The 26,730-nt window shown below is 36.8% G+C and overlaps 2 protein-coding genes and 3 long non-coding RNA genes across 5 annotated transcripts; 4 read left to right on the forward strand and 1 right to left on the reverse strand.

The window, feature by feature from the left end:
• LOC127935172 (homeobox protein Hox-A2a-like) lies at positions 1-12,908 on the forward strand. Its single transcript, XM_052532806.1, has 2 exons — positions 1-2,965; positions 12,321-12,908. Exons 1-2 carry the CDS (start codon positions 2,596-2,598, stop codon positions 12,758-12,760), a joined length of 810 nt encoding a protein of 269 aa, XP_052388766.1. The 5' UTR covers positions 1-2,595; the 3' UTR covers positions 12,761-12,908.
• On the forward strand, positions 3,061-6,798 carry LOC127935179 (uncharacterized). Its single transcript, XR_008148001.1, has 5 exons — positions 3,061-3,325; positions 4,207-4,636; positions 4,819-4,924; positions 5,226-5,508; positions 5,693-6,798. It is a non-coding gene; the product is annotated as an uncharacterized LOC127935179 (long non-coding RNA).
• LOC127935178 (uncharacterized) lies at positions 8,787-26,416 on the reverse strand. The gene is made up of 3 exons (XR_008148000.1): positions 26,166-26,416; positions 10,201-10,320; positions 8,787-9,623 (listed from the first exon to the last, which is right to left on the reverse strand). It is a non-coding gene; the product is annotated as an uncharacterized LOC127935178 (long non-coding RNA).
• LOC127935171 (homeobox protein Hox-A1a) lies at positions 13,020-17,558 on the forward strand. Its single transcript, XM_052532805.1, has 2 exons — positions 13,020-16,426; positions 16,614-17,558. Exons 1-2 carry the CDS (start codon positions 15,787-15,789, stop codon positions 16,964-16,966), a joined length of 993 nt encoding a protein of 330 aa, XP_052388765.1. The 5' UTR covers positions 13,020-15,786; the 3' UTR covers positions 16,967-17,558.
• LOC127935177 (uncharacterized) lies at positions 18,007-20,330 on the forward strand. The gene is made up of 3 exons (XR_008147999.1): positions 18,007-18,175; positions 19,190-19,309; positions 19,887-20,330. It is a non-coding gene; the product is annotated as an uncharacterized LOC127935177 (long non-coding RNA).
• Positions 26,417-26,730: the final 314 nt, after the last annotated feature.

Below are 26,730 nucleotides of genomic sequence, written 5' to 3' on the forward strand. Positions count from 1 at the left end.
AGGAGAAACAACCTAATACTGAATCTATTGAGTATGAGTGGTGCATCGTCATTTCCTGCAGTCATGCAGTTTGTGAAAATTGCAAGAAATCCCATCCATTGTCATGACAGTCTTCTACAGGCCTCCAGCAGTGCCTGTGGGAGAGAAAAAAAAGTATTTAAAACTCTGAAATGCTCAAGCCCAGCCCTTGTTTAGAACAACAACAGTTCAATGTATAAAATGTTGCGGATGCAACATAAGCAACAAAGAGAAAGAGAGAAATAAACATCACACACACATACACAAAACACATTATTTGAGTCCAAATGGTCAATGGTCATTAGTAATAATACTTTACACGAAATGACTTTAAATTAAATGACTAACAGCTTTGTTGTGTAGTACAATGGTTAAAAGCAAATTGCTTGAAAAGAAAAGAAAAGAAAAAGCCTATATTTAGCCTATCAAATTACATCACTGTACATCTTAAAGTTAAAAATAAATGCAATACTTGTACCATGTAGTTCCCTATAAAAGTCTATAGAAGGCTATGGCCCTATGGCTTGAGGTTAGTTGCCAACGGTTAGCAGGAGCTTGCGTGAGACAAAGTTAATCAATTTAGGACATGTTAACCCAGGAAGTGGTTATGGGTTTCATGGGAAAAAAAGACCATGTTTTCACCGACCTGCACTGAGTGCCACCTCCAAAATTTTTGCCACTTTTCTTGATGACTCCAGAACCCAAACATGCTGTTTAACAATATGCCTTGATCACAATGACATTAACGTGTCCTTTCATTAAACAAATTATCCAATATGAAAGAAACTACCTATTCATCGATAGCAAATTACTGATCCTTGAAAGTTTATGTCTGAGGATGTAAATCTGAAAATGCCAAGTCACTTTAAGTCTGTTTATGATATAGACACAGGCAAATATTTCTAATGGAGCCTTTTTTCAGCCTCTTGTCCTACCAGGATTTGATCTGCTTAGATTAAGAAATGTGTTGTGGGGGCATGAGGCTGTCAAACCTTTTGGCAAATAAGATTGATCACGTGCATGCTTCTAGAACACTTTGTTTAGTATATAAGCACTGGATACAAACGACAAACTAGTTTCCCTTAGTTAAAACATAATCCAGATACTTCCGCATAGGTTAATCTAACAAGAATTGTGATATTGGGCTGCAAAATTTGCAAACCGGCAAAAAAATAAAAAAACATAAAACCGTAACAAAACTATATTTTGTTTAATCTCAGTCCAAAATATCTAAATTGAGCGTCAGTAGTTTTGTTTCAGAAAATTACATCACTTAGGCTAAGTTTACATTTTACATTCATTGATTTATCCAAAGCGATTTACCAACTGAAACATAATGGGGCAATTTGTCACAGAGCCAACAACATTCATAGTAGATTTCACAATGCCAGGTTGAATCTAGGAAACAAGCTAGAGTAGAGGTAAAGTGTTAGGCCTATGTGATATTAACAAACTAGAGCAGATGTAAAGTTTTATGTGATATTAAGGTATTTAGTAGCATACTTACTCTAATCCTCACTGTTCAAACATTGCGGGTATATGCTCGGTAACAAAGCTTCCACTTGAAAACATCTGGTATCAGGAAGCGTTTTAGCCTACTTCAAATATTTACTGAGAACGACGTAGATCCCCATCGAAGAGAGCGAGAGAGAGAGAGAGAGAGTATCCTTCATAGTTAATTATACAAACTTTTAATTTGCATTTTGTCTTGCACGTTATTTTGTAGATTATTTTGAAAAGGGCTTGATAGAATAATAACGTATTTTATTGTCTATTTCATTGAGATTTTCTACTATCGTTGATGACCTTATAAAATAAGGTACCCCTTAAAATAAGGTAAAATAAGTGCAGAGGAGCTGAACGTTTTTTAAATCAGTGTTTCTTAAGTTAAGAACATTAATTAATAGATTTTCGTGTGGGGGGAGGGGATATGTGATTTCATTGTGTTTATGTGCCATACTAATTGTACAGCTGTCTTTTCATACCAAATGAAGTAGATTTAAAAAATAAAAATCTGTCAGTAGCAGGAGTAACTTATTTGACAAATACTGGAGGAAGACTGATTCCCTCTCATTATTTATGAAACCAACATACAGAGAGAATGCACGTTCCTGTGCAGGAGTGGCAAAAGGGAGGTTCTAATTCTAATATAGCCTACATGTTTTGAGATTGAAGCTCAGAGCCACTGACTTTAGCGAACACAATGACACTGATGTATAACAGCAGCGACTTCTCTCTTAAGAGAGGAGTTGCTCGAGAAAGTTCCACGGATTTGTCTGTCAATTCTGGATCCTTTCGAATAAACCCCAAAGTTCCATTGGGTAAAGGTAATCATGTGACATTCATTCAGCTTGGCTGAATTATTTTTTGGTCCAATTTCAACTTAGTCTCCTTTTAAATGCAATATTGTCGATAGGCGATCCACACACGGGCATAATTAGTTATTACAAAATAATATTAATGTAATTGTTTTCTCCACATAGCCTACTTATTTTAACAGAGAGCGAAAACTCGTAGACTTCAACGAAGCCATACTTTCCATGCTCGCGCTCTCGGGCGTATGACAACAGGTTTGCAATGAATTACGAGTTTGAACGTGAGACGGGTTTCATCAATAGTCGGCCATCTCTCGAGGAGTGCCTTACTGCTTTCCCTCCTGTTGACGACTCATTTCAGAAGTCATCAATCAAAAGCTCAGCGCCCACGAACCCTCACCCTCTTATCCTACCTCCTCTCGAGCCTACCATCCCAAGCTTGAGTCTCTGGACTCAGTCACGCCTTGCAGGGCCCCGGCATAATTTAGATGGGGGAAGCCCACTACACGCCAATTCTCTGACCCCGGATTACCCATGGATGCGCGAAAAGAAGACCAACAAGAGAAACTGTCCTCTTATACCAACCGGCTCCCTGACTCCTACTGCGGGAGTCATTTGCTTCTCTCCAAAAGGTGAGTTTCAGGAAAACCTAAGCGAAAAGAGATGGTGAGAATTAATGTATAGACTAAGGTCTGAGATATAATATGAGCATAGCCGTACATCTACACATCTCTCCCACCCGATTCGAACGTTATCACTCGATTGAATGGGGCGTTATCAGCAGTTATCAGCCCATAGAAATGGGCCAGGAGGGGCCTCCTGTGCCTACTAGTAGGCTCAGAAGGCCGTGATCATCCATCCAAATGGTTGATCACCCACAAATATACAAGAGAAGACTCCAGATCCAATCCCAGAATTCCTGCTCCCCGGTAATCGGAAGTCTACTGGACGAATGCGGGAACGTTGCGATATTTCCTGCTTAATATTTTCAGGTAAGAGTATTAAAATTATAAAACTGAGCATTTAAACTGTAATGGAAAACAATACATACACTCGTATTGCGTGTCATGATTGTTGACATGAGATAACCGTATAGCGAAACGTCATCGCTAACGTTAGGCCATATTACGTTATTAGCCTGTCGTTACGTTAACGTTGCATGCTTTATGTGAGCATTAACGTTGCTGTATTTACTTCTGAAGCTAATGGGAGAATTTAGTTTCTAGTTTAACGCAAAGTTAAACTGTAAACATTTAAAAACTTTTTACACTCTTACAGGCTTATTGCATATTGTGTATGCTCGATAACGCCTCACCGAAGCCAGATCATAGGACTAATGTAACCCATATCGACTTGAGAGAAATATTAAACACAAGACGTATTTTAAGGCTGTTTGGAAACCTTGGGATCTTGACTAGAGTGTAAAATAAAGTTCTGTGGGTTTGAACAAAGCTTGGCTGGATTTGATCCTATATCAGGAAGCTTTGGATCTGTCTTTCTATCTATATACCTTCTCAAAAATATAAAGGGAATACTTAACAACACAATATAACCCACAAGTGTTCCCTTTATTTTTTTGAGCAGTTTATCTATATAGCTAGCTAGGTGTGTATCTATCTATTTATATAATCTATCTTTAGATATAGATCTAGCTCGATGTCTATTTATCTATCTATATATCTATCTATCTATCTTGCAATCTATATATCTAGTTATCTAGCTAGCTGGATCTATCTAACTATCGCACCAAATATCCCTCACCTGACTGCATCCCATTTTCACTCATGTGTTTCTGTCTTTTAGGCTGTGATAAGAAGTACGGGACGGGTTGCACTTTGCTTTATGTAATAATTGTCAAATATTTTGATTTCAGATATGGGAAAAGCACTTAAGATGAGCACACGTTTCAGGAACGTTAAAATTAAGTTGGTGAGGAGGTCTATGGTGGGCCCTGCAAGTTTTCTTACCTCAGTCAAGGTCTTCCCCATCCCAGCTACAATCAGACCCACCCTTCAGACGCTTCTATTACATCTCAACCTGCTGAACCTGATGATGTGACACCGAGCTGTTCTGAGAGCGCATACAGTAAGGCAAAGAAGAGAGAGCTTCATGCCTGGGATGCAGTCAAGGATGAGATGCTTAAGGTGACGTTTGAATGTTCAGCACCGATCACTACCCAGTGTGCTGTCTGCCGAGAACATGCTGATTATAGGTGCATTGAGTGCAGCTCCACTGCAGTGTTCTGTGAGGTTTGCCTGAAGAGGATTCACAGAAATTCACTGCATCTTCCTGAAAAGTGGAATGTAAGAACAATAGCATACAGTCTTACATTGCTATTGCTATACTTGCATACAGACAGCAAACTCACAGTAATCTCAACAGATTCATTAGATACTTCAAATTGTTTTGGCACTATGCAGTATCAACTGTTAGTGTCACAAGTTTGTTGTTTTAAAAACATTAGAGCTATCCATCTTTCTTACAGAGTGTTTACTATGAGCCATCCTCCCTGGGGTTATTCTTATATTTACCTGAAGCCCATGGCACCCATGCTGTGTACACAAAGGACATGAAGGTCATTGTCAGCACAGGTTTGTCATTTTACCTGATACAAAATCTTAATGTATTTAATTTTATTGACAGGTTAAGGAATTCAATCCTATTACATGTGGAGTAATCAAATTTGTGATGCAATAAAAAAAAAAAAGTCATGATAGTTATAGTTTATATACTATCATGATAGGTAAAAATGTATAGCCTGAATCCACTGTAAGTCGCTTTGGATAAAAGCGTCTGCTAAATGCATACATTTAATTTAATTTATACTGATATGGTAGTCTATAGTAGTACTAGGTTATGTTTTTATGTTATTTTCCTCTTTATATTTGGCAGGACGGCTCTGCACCGTTACAGTCACCATGTGTGCGTGTGAACCAGAAACCTGTACTCTGCTGAGATCTGGGCTCTGACCAGCACCAGCCACAAGCCCCAGACAGCCTTCTCCATCCCTCTGCTAGAGCTTTCTGTTTCTCTGTCACTGGAGTGTCAGGTTTCTGTTGAGGGTTTTTCGCAACACCCCATATCCCATTTTAGGCATCACCACTTCCGACAAAGAAGTTTGGTTGATATTTGCCCACAATTAAATGATGGCACCATATGCCCAGCATGTCCAACGGTTGGTTATAATTCCAGCGTGGTTCTTGTTTGATTAAATTAATGGCATAGAAATAAAATCTGAATTAATATCAAACTTAAAAGTTAATTTGTGTATGTAGTATTGTAATAGAATAGTAATAGTATAAATGTATAAACCTGGTGCGGGTACAAAACCAGTGTTACTGTAAGTGTTTGTTTTCCAGGCGGATGGAGATATGATTGTCACATTGGATGCCAACTTTGGCCTTGTGAGGAATCAAAGCTCTGGGACAAGTGCAGTTGATCCATTACACGGAACCCGCGTGTTTGTTAATGAAAAGGATGTAGAGGAATACCTGCTATCACATCTTGACAGCTCAAAGCCTCGAGGTTAATCATTGTTGCAGAATTTCATTCGAGTCCATGAAATATTAATTAAACTTGTGAAAAAAGATCACTATTCCTCTCATAAATCTATGTTTTCCTTAAATATTTAGGACTGCAGTAAGCTGCTCTCATTCAAGGTATTATAATATAATATAATATAATTACTTTACTGCGTTACTTGTGCAGACATGTTGTTTTACTAGGTCTGATCTATTTTAAAGTTTAGGCACTGTATTTAAGCATACATATACACCACTAGTCTGTCTGTATGAGTACAAAATTACAAAATAAACTGTAATTGTTACTGTACAAGCACAGTAAAATATTTATATAAAAAATATTGCACTACTGTTATTTTGCATAGAATACATTGTTCAACAATATTTTTGCACACTCATCCAACTGCATTTATTACCACTGTTCTCACGTTCCTGCTCTTCATAATGTTTATATAATCCTTCATTGCTCTGTTCATAATGTACATACAATCCCTACATTGCATTCATATTTATATTCTGTATATACTCTGATCAATATTGTATATAGCAACTCCACTGTACATTCTGTATATCATAGCTTTACTTACTCTGCACTTTTATGTATATAAAACACTATATTCTTGCACTTCTGGTTAGATGCTAACTGCATTTCATTAGCTCTGTACTTGTACTCTGCATAATGACAATAAAGTTGAATCTAATCTAATCTAAAAAAAAAAAAAAATGTGTTTACCATAATGTAATATGTTATTTACTGTAATGTACAAATGTGTGGGAGATGTTTTGTTTTTTGTGAGCTCACCATCAAAATCCCCTTCGACTGAGTTGAAATGAAAATAAATTATTGGATCTTGAATCCTCTGAAGCAACTATGAGTTTGTAAAAACATAAAATAAAAGGGAACATAGAGGTGTATTGACTCTACGAGTTACAGCCATGTTTTCAGCCATGGTGCTCTGCAATTATTCACAGCACATTTAAAGTCAATGAAAAGTAATTTACTAAATAACATACAATGAATTTACAGTCAAAATCCGTATGTGACAGTGTGCCACATTCAGTAGGTTCCTACATAACTGTTATTGGCTTGAAATTCTCCAGATCCAAGCCTATGTAATTTAACACATTTTTTCTCTTCTTCCCATTGGCTGTTTTCGTTTTATTTTCACTTTCTTCTTTCATTGAATGTATATTACATTTAGTTTGTTCGTTGTTCGTTGCCATGGTTGTTACGTTGCTATCGCTGAAACCACGTGGCTTGCATAACGTACTTCCGTCCAAAAGTATTTTATTCACAAGACACTTTTTTAAAAATTATGAATTCAACATTTGTCCACGAAAAAACAACAACAAACAGATAACTCAACAATAAGATATGTTAATATAACTTTTGCACATTTCTCCTTCGATTCAGAGAAATACATTTTTGGTAGCAGAAGGTTACGGAAGTGCATTGTGTTGTGGGCGGGGTTTGCGCGTTCTACATTTCGGCTAAAAAGTCTTAAATAAACAAATATATTTAGATTTTCTTAACGTAAATCATCTAGATGCAGCGTAATTAATAGATTGGTTGTACTAGATATTTGATATATTCAGTAGATATATCTTTTTACAACCCTAATTTCCAACCCTAATTCGCAAACCAGATACTACAACTGCAGTGCTTGATTTGTATCAAGCTGCACTGAGTAGCTATAGGGAATTGTAGTTTTAAAAAAAATCGTGTATTTCTTAGAATTGGATATTGCAAATAGTAAGTTGAGAGTACAGTGTCGAGTTTAGGCGGATTGTAAACATATCTATGTAAAAAGATTTTAAATGTCTAAATTTTAAATGGGTTCAAATTACTTTTAACCCGATTTGACAATATCCAGAGCTGTTGACTATATTTACATCATAAATGAGGACAAGAGCTCTCTATAACAGTTAGTCCCATGTGTGTAGCCCTTTTTATTGCTTTATTATAAGCCTTCAAATATGCACCAAGGTGATGTTTCAAAGGTCAGTATTTCAAAACAGGAGCTATGTAGAATCTTCATACTTACATATGTTACTTTCTGGGTCAAGACCTTTCTAACAATGTATATGGTTTAGCTCTACGACAAAGTTTTAATTTTCTCATTTCACATGCACAAGCCATCTCGGGTGTAGTTTCAGAGAGCTATTTGAAGGCTCAATAGCCATAGCCTATATAAAAAGAAGCTATTTGTTTGTTTGTTTGTTTCTGACTTTGTAAACAGATTTATGAACCCACAACATGACAAATACCCTGTCCGCACACACACACACACAGAGAGAGACTCATTTTGCATTTCTGTTTGGTTCCCATGTGGCAAATCTAATTATGGGATGGTTCACCCAAAAATGAAAATTCTGTCATCATTTACTCACCCTCATGTCATTCCAAACCTGTATGAGTTGCTTTCTTATGTTGAACATAAAAAAAGATAATTTGAAGAATGCTGGTAATGGCTGGTAAAAGTTAAAGTTTTTACAAGGTTTCTGAGCAGAAGATCATTAAATGTTTTCTCTGTCCATGTTACCAAAACTCATGTGTCATTTAAAAAGCATGTTTGAAAGCATGTCAATTAATTTCTTTGCATTCGTCTAGATGCAATGTAATTAATAGTTTGGCTATACTAGATATTTTATATGTTCAGTAAATATATAATTTTACAACCCTAATTTGCAAACCAGATAAACTAATCAGATTTAAAATGTATAATTATATATATATATATATATATATATATATATATAATTGAACGACAGCACTTTGAATTAAATGTAGTCTACCCATGGCAGACAACTGCAAACAAAAGTGGAACACACCAGTCCTCCCTCACATAAACTGACAATAAACTTTATTTATCTGAATCCAAGGAGAAACAATTGATATCCTTAACACAGATAAAATGATACCCGTCACATTTTCTCTTAAATGTTTATCATTAAAATAAAAGCGTAACAGTAATTGTGAAGAAAATACTTCAGAGTGGAAGTAAGCAATGCCATAGAAACCATTTAAATTTAAAATAAATAAATTGTAGTGTTCAGCTGTATACCAAAGTTTCTACAAGTACCAGTAACCATCTTTTCAATATATTTTTTGCCAAGCATCTCCTACTGACAGCAAAACTGTGAAAAATATAAAGTTATGTGAAGCATCTAATCATAACATGAAATCATACTCTGACCCACTGTTGTGAATATTAAGGTGAGGTCCTTGCTAAAACCCAGCCCTACTGAACCAATGATGAAACAGGTGTGTATATATATATATATATATATATATATATATATATAAAAACATGTAGACTCAATTCAGTACAATATAACTTTATTGGTCCCCACATAAGTCCTGTATAAAGGAGAATACATTGATGGTGCCAACAAACAACAATAATAAATAAAAATGGGGTGAATGAAAATAACAAAAAGATCACAATTTTCTTCTTACGTGTGAAGTGTGGTCATTACAATAAATTTGCAGCATATGTATGTATTGTGTGTGTGTGTGTTTGTATGGATGGGTTGGGGGCCGTCAACACAGTAAAAACAACTCAAACAAGTAACAAGATACATCTTCAGGGTGTTTGCATGGTGTCTTGACCCTGGCAGTGAACGCACATGTTCTTTTTAAAGCCACATGCTGTGTGTGACCATGATTGGCACCCTGTGCACTGACACCATGAACGCCACTTCTTTCTTGCATTCTTCTTCTTATCATAAAAATGGATGCGGCAGACACAGCACAAATTGCCTCCATCTACCAAAGAAAAAACACAAATATTTTGAAAGTCAAGCCAGTTAGTTTAAATCATACTCATCACTATATTTAAAGCAACATCTCAAAGGCAGCTTGTTCATTTTGAACTGTTGCCAAAGGAATATGTGGGTATTGTACATCAATTCATCTCAGATCTTTAGGAAAACTCTGGGTTTTTCGTTTCAGAAATGGATGTAAATCAAACCTGAAACAGAGGGGTAACTACATTTTAATTTAACAAATCTCATGACCACTTTGTTCTTTAGCTGCTTCCAGTTTGATATGGTGGTATGAGTCTTTGACAATTTCTTCAATGTGAGAATATTTGATGTTGATAGCCTTGTAAACAAAAATCAGCTGGAATATTTTTTTGTAACGAACTCATTTGAAATTATGATAAAAACTAGAGATAAACAATCCAGTTGTCTAACACAATGTTCTGCACACACCACAATTGCTGTTGATCATCCTTCCATCTAATACTTTAAGAATACCACTAATGCTTAGCAAATGAATCCTGTTTCCAAACATCTAACTTCAGCTTCTTTAAGTGCATTTTAATTCGGGCATCCCTCACCTCAGGGTTTAGTGTCCTGTGCCTGCCCATGTGCCCTCAGTGCTGCTGCCTCTTGAATGTATTTCTGCTTTGCATCTTCCCCCAATGTGGCGCACCTGCCCTTAATATCATTCATTGTGCCTGAAGAAAAAATAGATGCACAGAAAACTTAACGCATTAGTCAGCATCTCCTTTTAAAGTAAATTCATACAACGACAATCAGTACTTGGGTTGTGAAAACCATTTATCTGTAACAACTCTGTAAAAACAAGATAACGTGTAAAGTAGATGACCTGATGATTCTTTTCAATACACTCAGCATTCTTAAACTGATGAATGCAATTTGTGTGAGTGAAGTACTTCCCAAATACTATCATGAAAATCTGTTTCATGACGCTTCATGTATATATATATAGATAGATAGATAGATAGATAGATAGATAGATAGATAGATAGATAGATAGATAGATAGATAGATCAATTATATAAATATATACACAGCTAGCAAGCTTTAGAGAGAGTGAGAGAGAAAGAGAGAGACAGACAGATAGACACAGACAGCTAAATATATATATATATATATATATATATATATATATATATATATAGATAGATAGATAGATAGATAGATAGATAGATAGATAGATAGATAAATTATATAAATATATACACAGCTAGCTAGCTAGTATAGAGAGAAAGAGAGAGACAGACAGACAGACAGACAGACAGACAGACAGACAGACAGACAGATATATACACAGCTAGCAAGCTTTAGAGAGAGTGAGAGAGAAAGAGAGAGACAGACAGATAGACACAGACAGCTAAATATATATATATATATATATATATATATATATATATATATATATATATATATATATATATATATATATATATATAGATAGATAGATAGATAGATAGATAGATAAATTATATAAATATATACACAGCTAGCTAGCTAGTATAGAGAGAAAGAGAGAGACAGACAGACAGACAGACAGACAGACAGACAGACAGACAGATAGATAGATAGATAGATAGATAGATAGATAGATAGATAGATAGATAGATAGATCCAAACCCACAGAACTTTATTTTACACTCTAGTCAAGATCCCAAGGTTTCCAAACAGCCGTAAAATACGTCTAGTGTTTAATATTTCTCTCAAGTCGATATGGGTTATATTAGTCCTATGATCTGGCTTCAGTGAGGAGTTATCGAGCATACACAATAGCCTGTAAGAGTGTAAAAAGTCATTTTGACAGTTTAACTAGAAACTAAATTCCCCCATTAGCTTCAGACGTAAATACACACTCATATTAGCAACGTTAATGCTCACATAAAGCATCCAACGTTAACATAACAACACGCTAATAACGTAATATGATCTAGCGATAACGTTTGCAGACACATCGCAATACGGTTATCTCATGTCAACAATCATGACACGCAATACGAGTGTATGTATTGTTTTCCATTACAGTTTAAATGCTCAGTTTTATAATTTTAATACTCTTACCTGAAAATATTAAGCAGGAAATATCGCAACGTTCCCGCATTCGTCCAGTAGACTTCCGATTACCGGGGAGCAGGAATTCTGGGATTGGATCTGGAGTCTTCTCTTGTATATTTGTGGGTGATCAACCATTTGGATGGATGATCACGGCCTTCTGAGCCTACTAGTAGGCACAGGAGGCCCCTCCTGGCCCATTTCTATGGGCTGATAACTGCTGATAACGCCCCATTCAATCGAGTGATAACGTTCGAATCGGGTGTCTCTCCACGCTATGCCTCGTATTATAATCATTTTACGACTTCTGTAAAATGTTTGAATCTCTATCTTAATTCAAATCAGTAAGGTTTTAAGATGTCTGACGTGTAATGGAGAATGATAGATTACTGTTGTGGCGCAAGGGGCCGCTAAGGCATTCAGAAGATGGTAGTCTGTAGGCTACCACGCACACACTGATGATGCAGTTCGCGGTCTACAGTATTTTTATTGTATTTTATATATATTACAATACTTTTTACAGTTAAGATTATGTTAATGTTGCGATAGACATAGTGTTGTCATGCTCGCATATGTTTGACTAAGCTACATAACAAGTGTTCGTGTGTTCCTTTCTGGACTAATTTTCCAGGCTCACCCGAGCTTCCCGAAGGCGGTTTGTCTAGTGGAGAAGGAGGTTCACGCCGCCTGAGAACAGCATACACAAGCACACAGCTTTTAGAGCTGGAGAAGGAGTTCCACTACAACAAATACCTTTGCCGACCACGCCGTGTGGAAATTGCCGCGCTTCTCGACCTTACAGAACGCCAGGTCAAAGTGTGGTTCCAGAACCGACGGATGAAGCATAAACGCCAAACCCAGATTAAAGACATCCACGGGAAGATAAATCTCGACGAGGATAATGGTGCACAGAGCGACGAGGACGCTTCGATTTGTGGCCTGAGTCATGGTAGATTAAGGGTAGATAGAGATTCGAACTCTTTTCAGAACAACCTGTCAACAGTCTCTGGGCAGTCCTTTAATGATAACGACATGCAAACGTTTGAAATGTTTTTGCTTAATGAAAAGTAGTCTTAAATATGTTTCCAGTCAGTCACCTACTGACAAGGGGACAATAATATGCAATAGTATCCGTTGTGCCAGTCCGGACAATTGCGACATGAACATGTCTGTGCAGGACTTAACCTTTTTTTCGACCGACTCATGTGTGTCTGATGCAGCTTCGCCAGCACTGCATACGTCTCTGGAAAGCCCAAATTATGTTTCAACAGACTTTTATTTCTTTAAGGAATCTCTGACTGCAGCTGATTTACAAAATGCAAACTGCTGATTATCAAAGTGGATCAGTGAACAAATGGAAGGATAAATCAGGAGGTTTAAATGTTGATTTTTTTTATTAGATTTGTATTTTTTTATTGCAAGATGGGTGTAATTGACGCGACTATATTAACACATCGAAGGTAAGCTATAAGCCATGTGCGCTGTATTTAGTAATACATAATGCATAGGCCTAACGCATTCATAACAGAAGTGTCAGTTTAGAATAGATTACAATTATTTTTGTATCGAGTATGTTGTATGCTGCTTATTTTTGTAAAAAAATAAACATACTTTTTAAATACTAATCTCAAGACAAATTGAATAAATAGCAATTGCCATCACTATTTCTAAGTACTTATAAATGTTAATACATTATACCAGTCATAACACTTCAAAAGTAATTAAATTAAAACAAAATAAATTATCATTTACTCGATTCACGTCTACAATATTCTTTGCAAGCAAAATGTTTTGTCGAAAAAAGTCATTCAAATGTGTGTGAAGTGTACAATGATTTGGTAATTTCACATTTTATGTTTCTCACTTGTGTGATTTCCATGTGAAACAATGTTATTAGATGTTATGAAAGAAAGTTAAACCAATGAATGTGCATAAATAATTACTTAGGAAAAAGCCTATTAGGATATGTTGTCCATTGCACGATGTAAATTAATATAACTATATCATTACTCCTACTAGGCCTATATTTGATATTATACATATTCATGTATACATTTTCAAACGTTTCATTTACAATGTTAAGTCACATTTTTAAATCACAAAACCGTGTTCAAATATGGCTTCCTCGCCAGAGCTGGGCTCTTTGTCTCTGACTCCGCGTGGGGAAATGCCGAGGATGTGTCTTTCCATAACGAACTCATAAATCAAAGTCTTTCAGGCAAGCTGACAGGACCAAGACAATCACTGCCTGTGAAAAGTCTGCCCATATAAGTGTTTTCACTCACTGTTTATCATTAAGAAGATTCTGGTTCCTGAAGCACAACCCACATGTAGGGTTAATAATAATTCATTTTTATTGGCGTTTTAACATCCGGCATTAGGATTACACAAAACACTCATAAACTACATAGGCTATTTCATTGCGCGTGGCATACGCTATTTGTCTTAGTCTCTTTTGGGGGGTTTTCTTGTCCGTCTATCCTGACAGAAATGATTTATGAACGCTATATTAAAAAATGTTCAAACATTGTTAATATTAATAAAAGAGTAGGCTAATATAATCGTGATGACAAAAGCATGTTTTTATGTTCACATATTTCTCACCCACATTTCCTAAACATCTTCCCCAAATATTGTCTTATGTGAATGTGACTGAAAATCTTTGCAAGATTTTAGGTGGTCCTGCTTTTTTAACTTCAAGTGATCCGTATAGTAACATTTTGCTTAAATGCATTGGCTATATTCTTTCAGGTTCTAATTTAATGCTCTGTCTCGCTACAAGATGAAAAATAGCCGCAATAAACAAACAGTATAGTGCATTACAACAGCTGTTGTTTTTCTTGCCTTGTTTATCACGGGCCATGTAAAAAAAAAAAGGATGTGTTAAAAAGAGAGGATGAGAAATACTAGGGCGTCAGAAGCTTGTGGAAAGCGCCATTTTGAGGGAAAAAAAATACATTGGACATCTGTAGTAAAATCTCCTTTACATCCAGAGGGGGCGCACGCCCCCCTGCTTCACAACAGGCTAGGGCAAGACTGGGCAACTTCGGTCCTGGAGGGCCACTGTCCTGGAGAGTTTAGCTTCATCCCAAACCCACACATCTGTAGCTTTCTAGTGATATTGAAGACATCGATTAGCTTGCTCACGAGTGTTTCAGGTTGGAGCTAAACTCTGCAGGACAGTGGCCCACCAGGACCGAAGTTGCCCAGCCCTGTCTTAGTGAAAAAAAAGCACCATATTTATTGTTATAACTGACCACTTTGACCACTGATAACAAATCATCATTCAGCAAAACAAGCAATATGTGACAAAGTTCTGTTTCGTTTTGGCTGGTTGTTAAAATTTCTAATGGTTTTACATGTAAATCGCTTATCTCCACTAAGTTATATCACATGCTTTTTATTAAGACTCAGCCTTATTAATTTATAAAAACCATTCGAATGAGAAGGTAACCTATAGGCTACTGATGGAAAAAATGCAATCAGTTTTATAACCATAATTGTATAATACACAAAGCCAACTCGACAAACGCAGATGACCACAGAAGCATCTCAAAGCAGCGCAACTGACGCAAGATATAATAAACCAGAAGTAAGAAAGAATTAAAAAAGTCATTCACTTTACATAATTCCCTTTGTTTTTTTGGAACTCATCTTACCTGACGCATTTCTTCAACATATTTTCCCACACCAGTATGTTGCCGCCTGGACGCTGTCTGTAAGACAACGTCCCTCCTTGCTCCTTTGCCAGCGAATCCATCCTTTCAGTGGGGAGATAAGATGGCCCTACGTCACGTTTATCGACAAGAGGTCGGCATTTACATAAGCCTGGTGTTTAATGACAACCTGTCAGTGCAAGGCCACTTAAGATCAAGATGAGACAGAACAACTGATCACTGGCTGACCCAGCCCACGTGACTGTCGCTGGTCATTCATATCACCAGCGCGTGGACACTCCCCAATCCACGACTGATTGAAGGAGGCAGAAGGGTGGCTCGGCTCAACCCCGGGTGAGTGGTGCGACATTAATCAGTCCCTGGGCCCAAAGATCTGTCAGTGTGGCAGCCACGCGCAGAGACGCCAAAGAAGATGCCACAATGAGCACATTCTTAGATTTCTCGGCCATAAGTGGTGGTGGAGATGGAGGTGGCGGGGGCTCGTGCTCAGTCAGAGCGTTTCATGGCGACCACGGACTTTCAACATTCCAGTCATCTTGTGCTGTTAGGGTAAATAGCTGCAGTGGGGACGAGCGGTACATGTCCAGTAGATCATCACAAGACGCAATTAACCCTCAGCCACATCAAGTCGGCTCGTACCAGTCCCCGGGGACTCTGTCAATTACCTACAGCGCCCATCCAAGTTACGGGACTCAAAGTTTTTGCACCGGATACAGTCACTATGCCCTAAATCAGGATGTGGACTCGTCTTTGAGCTTTCCCCAGTGCGGCCCGCTAGTTTACTCTGGAAATATTTCTTCCACGGTTGTGCAGCACCGTCACCATCGCCATGGTTCCAGTAGTGGAAACGTGCACCTCCACGGCCAATTCCAGTACGCCTCAGCCACATATGGTCATAGTTCGGATCAGACAAACCTTTCGTTTGTGGCGGGCTGCTCAAATCCGCTATCCCCTCTGCATGTGGCTCATCACGACGCATGCTGTTCACCTCTATCAGACGGCGTGTCAACAGGCCAGACATTTGACTGGATGAAGGTTAAACGGAACCCGCCAAAAACAGGTGCGTATTATTATTATTATTATTTTGGATACAGTATTTATGCTACGAATGACAAAGAAAACAAATATTGACTTGTTTGTTATTTGAACAAGGTTGTGTACAATTCTGGAAAACTGGTGTGATATAATTAGGTCAGGATTATGCGTGTCCACACTCATTTATCAATCTATTTATCGTCTCTCTTCAGGGAAAGTTGGAGAGTATGGATTTGGTGGGCAGCCAAACACTGTACGCACCAATTTTACTACAAAACAGCTGACAGAGCTTGAAAAGGAGTTTCATTTCAATAAGTACTTGACTCGCGCAAGGCGGGTGGAGATCGCTGCTGCGCTTCAGCTGAACGAGACTCAGGTAAAGATTTGGTTCCAAAATCGGCGTATGAAGCAAAAGAAGAGAGAAAAGGAAGGTCTTTTGCCAAAATCTCAGTCCGAAATGAAGGATGGTCACGAAAACCAGGAGGGTGCATCCGAAAAGTCGCTCTCCGCACCACCCACACCCTCTCCAACTTCTCCAACTGTTGATGCCTACTCCTCGAATTAAAAGGCTCTCACGTTGATCCTGTCCACCTGTAAATTATATTACAGTACTGTTAGTGACTCGTGTCAAGGTTTGTGTCAAAACCATCATGTGACATCAGTGAAAGTGTCATACAGAGACCAGTGCACAACTTACAGATTTTGACCACTCAGTATTTACCTGTGCTACTTTGTGTTATTGTGTAATGACTGTTAATTGTCTTGGGCAGCTTGTCAAGCACCTAGAAGTAACAAGTTGCCTGTGCATTTTCGTGCACAGTAAGAGCAAATGCTGCACTTTTACACGCCTTTGGCCAGACTTGCACCATTTGTCAAAATGTCTACCTCAAGGACCAAAATAAATAGTGCAATATATTTAAGGGATGTATTATTAAGGGAGACGAATCAAAGGCTTGTTTGGACATACTGACAACTTTCTGGACTGTGCATAGTGTTAACCCTGATGTTCTGCATGTGTTGTGAGTTCTGCAACATGATGCGCAACTCTTCAAAGTTGCCATCCAGTCGTACTGAGTTTTATCAGTCAAAGATGAAGGCTCAAGTCTCCTTTAGAAACATGCTTTAGATCAAGATACGGGTGAATTAAATGTGTCAATTAAAATGTCTCTTAATTACAATTCATTTGAACACTGGTGTTTCACTCTTGATGGTGTCAATGCCTTGTATAAACCTCACACAGACACACTTAAATATAAAAAAAATATTTCTGTCTATCCTGAAACTTTAAATAATCTACAAGTTATATAACATATAGGCTATAACGTTTAGGTACAGTTGTCTGTACTGTTATGCTTGACTCGATTTGCTTGTTTATATGTCTCAATCCACAGATAATTTGATTTCTGGCTCTTTGGCTGATATATGCACCCGCGAGTGGTTTCTTCCTCAGGGACAAAGAGATATTGGCACATGGTAAGCATGTTTATCCACGAAAGAAGATGCGCAATGCTGGAACGGCACCCGATTCGATCGTTATCACTCGATTGAATGGGGCGTTATCAGCAGTTATCAGCCCATAGAAATGGGCCAGGAGGGGCCTCCTGCGCCTACTAGTAGACTCAGAAGGCCGTGATCATCCATCCAAATGGTTGATCACCCACAAATATACAAGAGAAGACTCCAGATCCAATCCCAGAATTCCTGCTCACCGGTAATCGGAAGTCTACTGGACGAATGCGGGAACGTTGCGATATTTCCTGCTTAATATTTTCAGGTAAGACTATTAAAATTATAAAACTGAGCATTTAAACTGTAATGGAAAACAATACATACACTCGTATTGCGTGTCATTATTGTTGACATGAGATAACCGTATTGCGATGTGTCTGCAAACGTTATCGCTAGATCATATTACGTTATTAGCGTGTTGTTATGTTAACGTTGGATGCTTTATGTGAGCATTAACGTTGCTGTATTTACTTCTGAAGCTAATTGGGAGAATTTAGTTTCTAGTTAAACTGTCAAAATGACTTTTTACACTCTTACAGGCTATTGTGTATGCTCGATAACTCCTCACTGAAGCCAGATCATAGGACTAATATAACCCATATTGACTTGAGGGAAATATTAAACACAAGACGTATTTTACGGCTGTTTGGAAACCTTGGGATCTTGACTAGAATGTAAAATAAAGTTCTGTGGGTTTGGATCTATCTATCTATCTGTCTGTCTGTCTGTCTGTCTGTCTGTCTCTCTCTTTCTCTCTATACTAGCTAGCTAGCTGTGTATATATTTATATAATTTATCTATCTATCTATCTCTATCTATCTATATCTATCTATCTATATATATATATATATATATATATATATATATATATATATATATATTTAGCTGTCTGTCTGTGTCTGTCTGTCTCTCTCTTTCTCTCTCACTCTCTCTAAAGCTTGCTAGCTGTGTATATATTTATATAATTTATCTATCTATCTATCTATCTATCTATCTATCTATCTATATATATATATACATGAAGCGTCATGAAACAGATTTTCATGATAGTATTTGGGAAGTACTTCACTCACACAAATTGCATTCATCAGTTTAAGAATGCTGAGTGTATTGAAAAGAATCATCAGGGCATCTACTTTACACGTTATCTTGTTTTTACAGAGTTGTTACAGATAAATGGTTTTCACAACCCAAGTACTGATTGTCGTTGTATGAATTTACTTTAAAAGGAGATGCTGACTAATGCGTTAAGTTTTCTGTGCATCAATTTTTTCTTCAGGCACAATGAATGATATTAAGGGCAGGTGCGCCACATTGGGGGAAGATGCAAAGCAGAAATACATTCAAGAGGCAGCAGCACTGAGGGCACATGGGCAGTCACAGGACACTAAACCCTGAGGTGAGGGATGCCCGAATTAAAATGCACTTAAAGAAGCTGAAGTTAGAGGTTTGGAAACAGGATTCATTTGCTAAGCATTAGTGGTATTCTTAAAGTATTAGATGGAAGGATGATCAACAGCAATTGTGGTGTGTGCAGAACATTGTGTTAGACAACTGGATTGTTTATCTCTAGTTTTTATCATAATTTCAAATGAGTTCGTTACAAAAAAATATTCCAGCTGATTTTTGTTTACAAGGCTATCAACATCAAATATTCTCACATTGAAGAAATTGTCAAAGACTCATACCACCATATCAAACTTGAAGCAGCTGAAGAAAAAAGTGGTCATGAGATTTGTTAAATTAAAATGTAGTTACCCCTCTGTTTCAGGTTTGATTTACATCCATTTCTGAAACGAAAAAACCAGAGTTTTCCTAAAGATCTGAGATCAATTGATGTACAATACCCACATATTCCATTGGCAACAGTTAAAAATGAACAAGCTGCCTTTGAGATGTTGCTTTAAATATAGTGATGATTATGATTTAAACTAACTGGCTTGACTTTCAAAATATTTGTGTTTTTTCTTTGGTAGATGGAGGCAATTTGTGCTGTGTCTGCCGCATCCATTTTTATGATAAGAAGAAGAATGCAAGAAAGAAGTGGCATTCATGGTCTCAGTGCACAGTGTGCCAATCATGGTAACACACAGCATGTGGCTTTAAAAAGAACATGTGCGTTCACTGCCAGGGTCAAGACACCATGCTAACACCCTGAAGAGGTATCTTGTTACTTGTTTGAGTTGTTTTTACTGTGTTGACGGCCCCCAACCCATCCATACAAACACACATACACAATACATACATATGCTGCAAATTTATTGTAATGACCACACTTCAGACGTAAGAAGAAAATTGTGATCTTTTTGTTATCTTCATTCACCCCATTTTTATTTACTATTGTTGTTTGTTGGCACCATCAATGTGTTCTCCTTTATACAGGACTTATGTGGGGAACAATAAAGTTATATTGTACTGAATTGAGTCTACATGTTTTTTTTTATATATATATACACCTGTTTCGTCATTGGTTCAGTAGGGCTGGGTTTTAGCAAGGACCACACCTTAATATTCACAACAGTGGGTCAGAGTATGATTTCATGTTATGATTAGATGCTTCACATAACTTTATATTTTTCACAGTTTTGCTGTCAGTAGGAGATGCTTGGCAAAAAAATATATTGAAAAGATGGTTACTGGTACTTTCAGAAACTTTGGTATACAGCTGAACACTACAATTTATTTATTTTAAATTTAAATGGTTTCTATGGCATTGCTTACTTCCACTCTGAAGTATTTTCTTCACAATTACTGGAACGCTTTTATTTTAATGATAAACATTTAAGAGAAAATGTGAAGGGTATCATTTTATCTGTGTTAAGGATATCAATTGTTTTTCCTTGGATTCAGATAAATAAAGTTTATTGTCAGTTTATGTGAGGGAGGACTGGTGTGTTCCACTTTTGTTTGCAGTTGTCTGCCGTGGGTAGACTACATTTAATTCAAAGTGCTGTCGGTCAATTATATTATTATATATATAATTAATTATACATTTTAAATCTGATTAGTTTATCTGGTTTGCAAATTAGGGTTGTAAAATTATATATTTACTGAACATATAAAATATCTAGTATAGCCAAACTATTAATTACATTGCAGATGAATGCAAAGAAATTAATTGACATGCTTTCAAACATGCTTTTTAAATGACACATGAGTTTTGGTAACATGGACAGAGAAAACATTTAATGATCTTCTGCTCAGAAACCTTGTAAAAACTTTAACTTTTACCAGCCATTACCAGCATTCTTCAAATTATATTTTTTTTTATGTTCAACATAAGAAAGCAACTCATACAGGTTTGGAATGACATGAGGGTGAGTAAATGATGACAGAATTTTCATTTTTAGGGGAACCATCCCATAATTAGATTTGCCACATGGGAACCAAACAGAAATGCAAAATGAGTCTCTCTGTGTGTGTGTGTGTGTGTGTGCGGACAGGGTATTTGTCATGTTGTGGGTTCATAAATCTGTTTACAAAGTCAGAAACAAACAAACAAGCAAATAGCTTCTTTTTATATAGGCTATGGCTATTGAGCCTTCAAATAGCTCTCTGAAACTACACCCGAGATGGCTTTTGCATGTGAAATGAGAAAATTAAAACTTTGTCGTAGAGCTAAACCATATACATTGTTAGAAAGGTCTTGACCCAGAGAGTAACATATGTAAGTATGAAGATTCTACATGGCTCCTGTTTTGAAATACTGACCTTTGAAACATCACCTTGGTGCATATTTGAAGGCTTATAATAAAGCAATAAAAAGGGCTACACACATGGGACTAACTGTTATAGAGAGCTCTTGTCCTCATTTATGATGTACATATAGTCAACAGCTCTGGATATTGTCAAATCGGGTTAAAAGTAATTTGAACCCATTTAAAAGTTAGACATTTAAAATCTGTTTACATAGATATGTTTACAATCCGCCTAAACTCCACACTGTACTCTCAACTCACTATTTGCAATATCCAATTCTAAGAAATACACGATTTTTTAAAAAACTACAATTCCCTATAGCTACTCAGTGCAGCTTGATACAAATCAAGCACAGCAGTTGTAGTATCTGGTTTGCGAATTAGGGTTGGAAATTAGGGTTGTAAAAAGATATATCTACTGAATATATCAAATATCTAGTACAACCAATCTATTAATTACGCTGCATCTAGATGATTTACGTTAAGAAAATCTAAATATATTTGTTTATTTAAGACTTTTTAGCCGAAATGTAGAACGCGCAAACCCCGCCCACAACACAATGCACTTCCGTAACCTTCTGCTACCAAAAATGTATTTCTTTGAATCGAAGGAGAAATGTGCAAAAGTTATATTAACATATCGTATTGTTGAGTTATCTGTTTGTTGTTGTTTTTTCGTGGACAAATGTTGAATTCATCATTTTAAAAAAAGTGTCTTGTGAATAAAATACTTTTGGACGGAAGTACGTTATGCAAGCCACGTGGTTTCAGCGATAGCAGCGTAACAACCATGGCAACGAACAACGAACAAACTAAATGTAATATACATTCAATGAAAGAAGAAAGTGAAAATAAAACGAAAACAGCCAATGGGAAGAAGAGAAAAAATGTGTTAAATTACATAGGCTTGGATCTGGAGAATTTCAAGCCAATAACAGTTATGTAGGAACATACTGAATGTGGCACACTGTCACATATGGATTATGACTGTAAATTCATTGTATGTTATTTATTAAGTAAATTACTTTTCATTGACTTTAAATGTGCTGTGAATAAGTGCAGAGCACCATGGCTGAAAACATGGCTGTAACTCGTAGATTCAATACACCTCTATGTTCCCTTTTATTTTATGTTTTTACAAACTCATAGTTGCTTCAGATGATTCAAGATCCAATAATTTATTTTCATTTCAACTCAGTCGAAGGGGATTTTGATGGTGAGCTCACAAAAAACAAAACACCTCCCACACATTTGTACATTACAGTAAATAACATATTACATTATGGTAAACACATTTTTTTTTTTTTTTTAGATTAGATTAGATTCAACTTTATTGTCATTATGGAGAGTACAAGTACAGAGCTAATGAAATGCAGTTAGCATCTAACCAGAAGTGCAAGAATACAGTGTTTTATATACATAAAAGTGCAGAGTAAGTAAAGCTATGATATACAGAATGTACAGTGGAGTTGCTATATACAATATTGATCAGAGTATATACAGAATATAAATATGAATGCAATGTAGGGATTGTATGTACATTATGAACAGAGCAATGAAGGATTATATAAACATTATGAAGAGCAGGAACGTGAGAACAGTGGTAATAAATGCAGTTGGATGAGTGTGCAAAAATATTGTTAAACAATGTATTCTATGCAAAATAACAGTAGTGCAATATTTTTTATATAAATATTTTATTGTGCTTGTACAGTAACAATTATAGACAGTTTATTTTTTAATTTTGTACTCATACAGACAGACTAGTGGTGTATATGTATGCTTAAATACAGTGCCTAAGCTTTAAAATAGATCAGACCTAGTAAAACAACATGTCTGCACAAGTAACGCAGTAAAGTAATTATATTATATTATATTATAATACCTTGAATGAGAGCAGCTTACTGCAGTCCTAAATATTTAAGGAAAACATAGATTTATGAGAGGAATAGTGATCTTTTTTCACAAGTTTTCACCTCGAGGCTTTGAGCTGTCAAGATGTGATAGCAGGTATTCCTCTAAACATGCGGGTTCCCTGTAATGGATCAACCGCACTTGTCCCAGAGCTTTGATTCCTCACAAGGCCAAAGTTGGCATCCAATGTGACAATCATATCTCCATCCGCCTGGAAAACAAACACTTACAGTAACACTGGTTTTGTACCCGCACCAGGTTTATACATTTATACTATTACTATTCTATTACAATACTACATACACAAATTAACTTTTAAGTTTGATATTAATTCAGATTTTATTTCTATGCCATTAATTTAATCAAACAAGAACCACGCTGGAATTATAACCAACCTTTGGACATGCTGGGCATATTGTTCCATCATTTAATTGTGGGCAAATATCAACCAAACTTCTTTGTCGGAAGTGGTGATGCCTAAAATGGGATATGGGGTGTTGCGAAAAACCCTCAACAGAAACCTGACCCTCCAGTGCCAGAGAAACAGAAAGCTCTAGCAGAGGGATGGAGAAGGCTGTCTGTCTGGGGCTTGTGGCTGTTGCTGGTCAGAGCCCATATCTTAGCAGAGTGCAGGCTTCTGGTTCACACGCACACATGGTGACTGTAACGGTGCAGAGCCGTCCTGCCAAATATAAAGAGGAAAATAACATAAAAACACAACCTAGTAGTACTATAGAGACTACCATATCAGTATAAATTAAATTAAATGTATGCATTTAGCAGACGCTTTTATCCAAAGCGACTTACAGTGGATTCAGGCTATACATTTTTACCTATCATGATAGTATATAAACTATAACTATCATGACTTTTTTTTTTTTATTGCATCACAAATTTGATTAATTCCTTAAAGGAAATCATTACTCCACATGTAATAGGATTGAATTCCTTAACCTGTCAATAAAATTAAATACATTAAGATTTTGTATCAGGTAAAATAACAAACCTGTGCTGACAATGACCTTCATGTCCTTTGTGTTCACAGCATGGGTGCCATGGGCTTCAGGTAAATATAGGAATAACCCCAGGGAGGATGGCTCATAGTAAACACTCTGTAAGAAAGATGGATAGCTCTAATGTTTTTAAAACAACAAACTTGTGACACTAACAGTTGATACTGCATAGTGCTAAAACAATTCGAAGTATCGAATGAATCTGTTGACATTACTGTGAGTTTGCTGTCTGTATGTATAGCAATAGCAATGTAAGACTGTATGCTATTGTTCTTACATTCCACTTTTCAGGAAGATGCAGTGAAAGTCCTCTTCAGGCAAACCTCACAGAACACTGCAGTGGAGCTGCACTCAATGCACCTATAATCAGCATGTTCTCAGCAGACAACACACTGGGTAGTGACTGATGCTGAGCATTCAAACGTCACCTTAACATCCTTGACTGCATCCCAGGCATGAAGCTCTCTCTTCTTTGCCTTACTGTATGCGCTCTCAGAACAGCTTGGTGTCACATCATCAGGTTCAGCAGGTTGAGATGTAATAGAAGGGTCTGAAGGGTGGGTCTGTTTGTAGCTGGGATGGGGAAGACCTTGACTGAGGTAAGAAAACTTGCAGGGCCCACCATAGACCTCCTCACCAACTTAATTTTAACGTTCCTGAAACGTGTGCTCATCTTAAGTGCTTTTCCCATATCTGAAATCAAAATATTTGACAATTATTACATAAAGCAAAGTGCAACCCATACCATACTTCTTATCACAGCCTAAAAGACAGAAACACATGAGTGAAAATGGGATGCAGTCAGATGAGGGATATTTGGTGCGATAGTTAGATACAGCTAGATAACTAGATATATAGATTGCAAGATAGATAGATAGATAGATAGATAGACAGATAGATAGATAGATAGATAGATAGATAGATAGATAGATAGATAGATAGATAGATAGATAGATAAATAGACATCGAGCTAGATCTAGATCTAAAGATAGATTATATAAATAGATAGATACACACCTAGCTAGCTATATAGATAAACTGCTCAAAAAAATAAAGGGAACACTTGTGGGTTATATTGTGTTGTTAAGTATTCCCTTTATATTTTTGAGAAGGTATATAGATAGAAAGACAGATCCAAAGCTTCCTGATATAGGATCAAATCCAGCCAAGCTTTGTTCAAACCCACAGAACTTTATTTTACATTCTAGTCAAGATCCCAAGGTTTCCAAACAGCCTTAAAATACGTCTTGTGTTTAATATTTCTCTCAAGTCGATATGGGTTATATTAGTCCTATGATCTGGCTTCAGTGAGGAGTTATCGAGCATACACAATATGCAATAAGCCTGTAAGAGTGTAAAAAGTTTTTAAATGTTTACAGTTTAACTTTGCGTTTAACTAGAAACTAAATTCTCCCATTAGCTTCAGAAGTAAATACAGCAACGTTAATGCTCACATAAAGCATGCAACGTTAACGTAACGACAGGCTAATAACGTAATATGGCCTAACGTTAGCGATAACGTTTCGCTATACGGTTATCTCATGTCAACAATAATGACACGCAATACGAGTGTATGTATTGTTTTCCATTACAGTTTAAATGCTCAGTTTTATAATTTTAATAGTCTTACCTGAAAATATTAAGCAGGAAATATCGCAACGTTCCCGCATTCGTCCAGTAGACTTCCGATTACCGGTGAGCAGGAATTCTGGGATTGGATCTGGAGTCTTCTCTTGTATATTTGTGGGTGATCAACCATTTGGATGGATGATCACGGCCTTCTGAGCCTACTAGTAGGCGCAGGAGGCCCCTCCTGGCCCATTTCTATGGGCTGATAACTGCTGATAACGCCCCATTCAATCGAGTGATAACGATCGAATCGGGTGGGAACGGTCACTCGTGATGACAACCCTATTGACCTGTTAGTTTACTGAAGGGAAACGGAGGACAACAAAAAAGAGAGAACATCGATTAAATCATCTCAACTATCGACAAGGATGAGTCGATCTGAAACCATCAGTGTTCATGACATGTCTGATTTTTCATATCACAATCAGTGAGACAGTAACACTGCAAAATAACGAGCAAAAGTTTGAATAACGAAGGCTAAACATCACGTTTAAATAGACTAGAAGTTATCTTCTGTCATTTCATCCCGCCCTCTCTCTCTCTCTATCTCTCTCTCTCTCTCTCTC

This window comes from Carassius gibelio, chromosome A19, assembly GCF_023724105.1.
Source record: "Carassius gibelio isolate Cgi1373 ecotype wild population from Czech Republic chromosome A19, carGib1.2-hapl.c, whole genome shotgun sequence".
Classification (NCBI taxonomy): Eukaryota; Metazoa; Chordata; class Actinopteri; order Cypriniformes; family Cyprinidae; genus Carassius; species Carassius gibelio.

What these genes read in the sequence shown, in the direction of transcription:
- LOC127935172 (XM_052532806.1), top strand. Translation starts at nt 2,596, where the DNA reads ATGAATTACGAGTTTGAACGTGAGACGGGTTTCATCAATAGTCGGCCA. An exon ending in CATTTGCTTCTCTCCAAAAG is followed by an intron (nt 2,966 to 12,320) that starts GTGAGTTTCAGG and finishes CTAATTTTCCAG; the next exon opens with GCTCACCCGAGCTTCCCGAA.
- LOC127935171 (XM_052532805.1), top strand. Translation starts at nt 15,787, where the DNA reads ATGAGCACATTCTTAGATTTCTCGGCCATAAGTGGTGGTGGAGATGGA. An exon ending in ACGGAACCCGCCAAAAACAG is followed by an intron (nt 16,427 to 16,613) that starts GTGCGTATTATT and finishes GTCTCTCTTCAG; the next exon opens with GGAAAGTTGGAGAGTATGGA.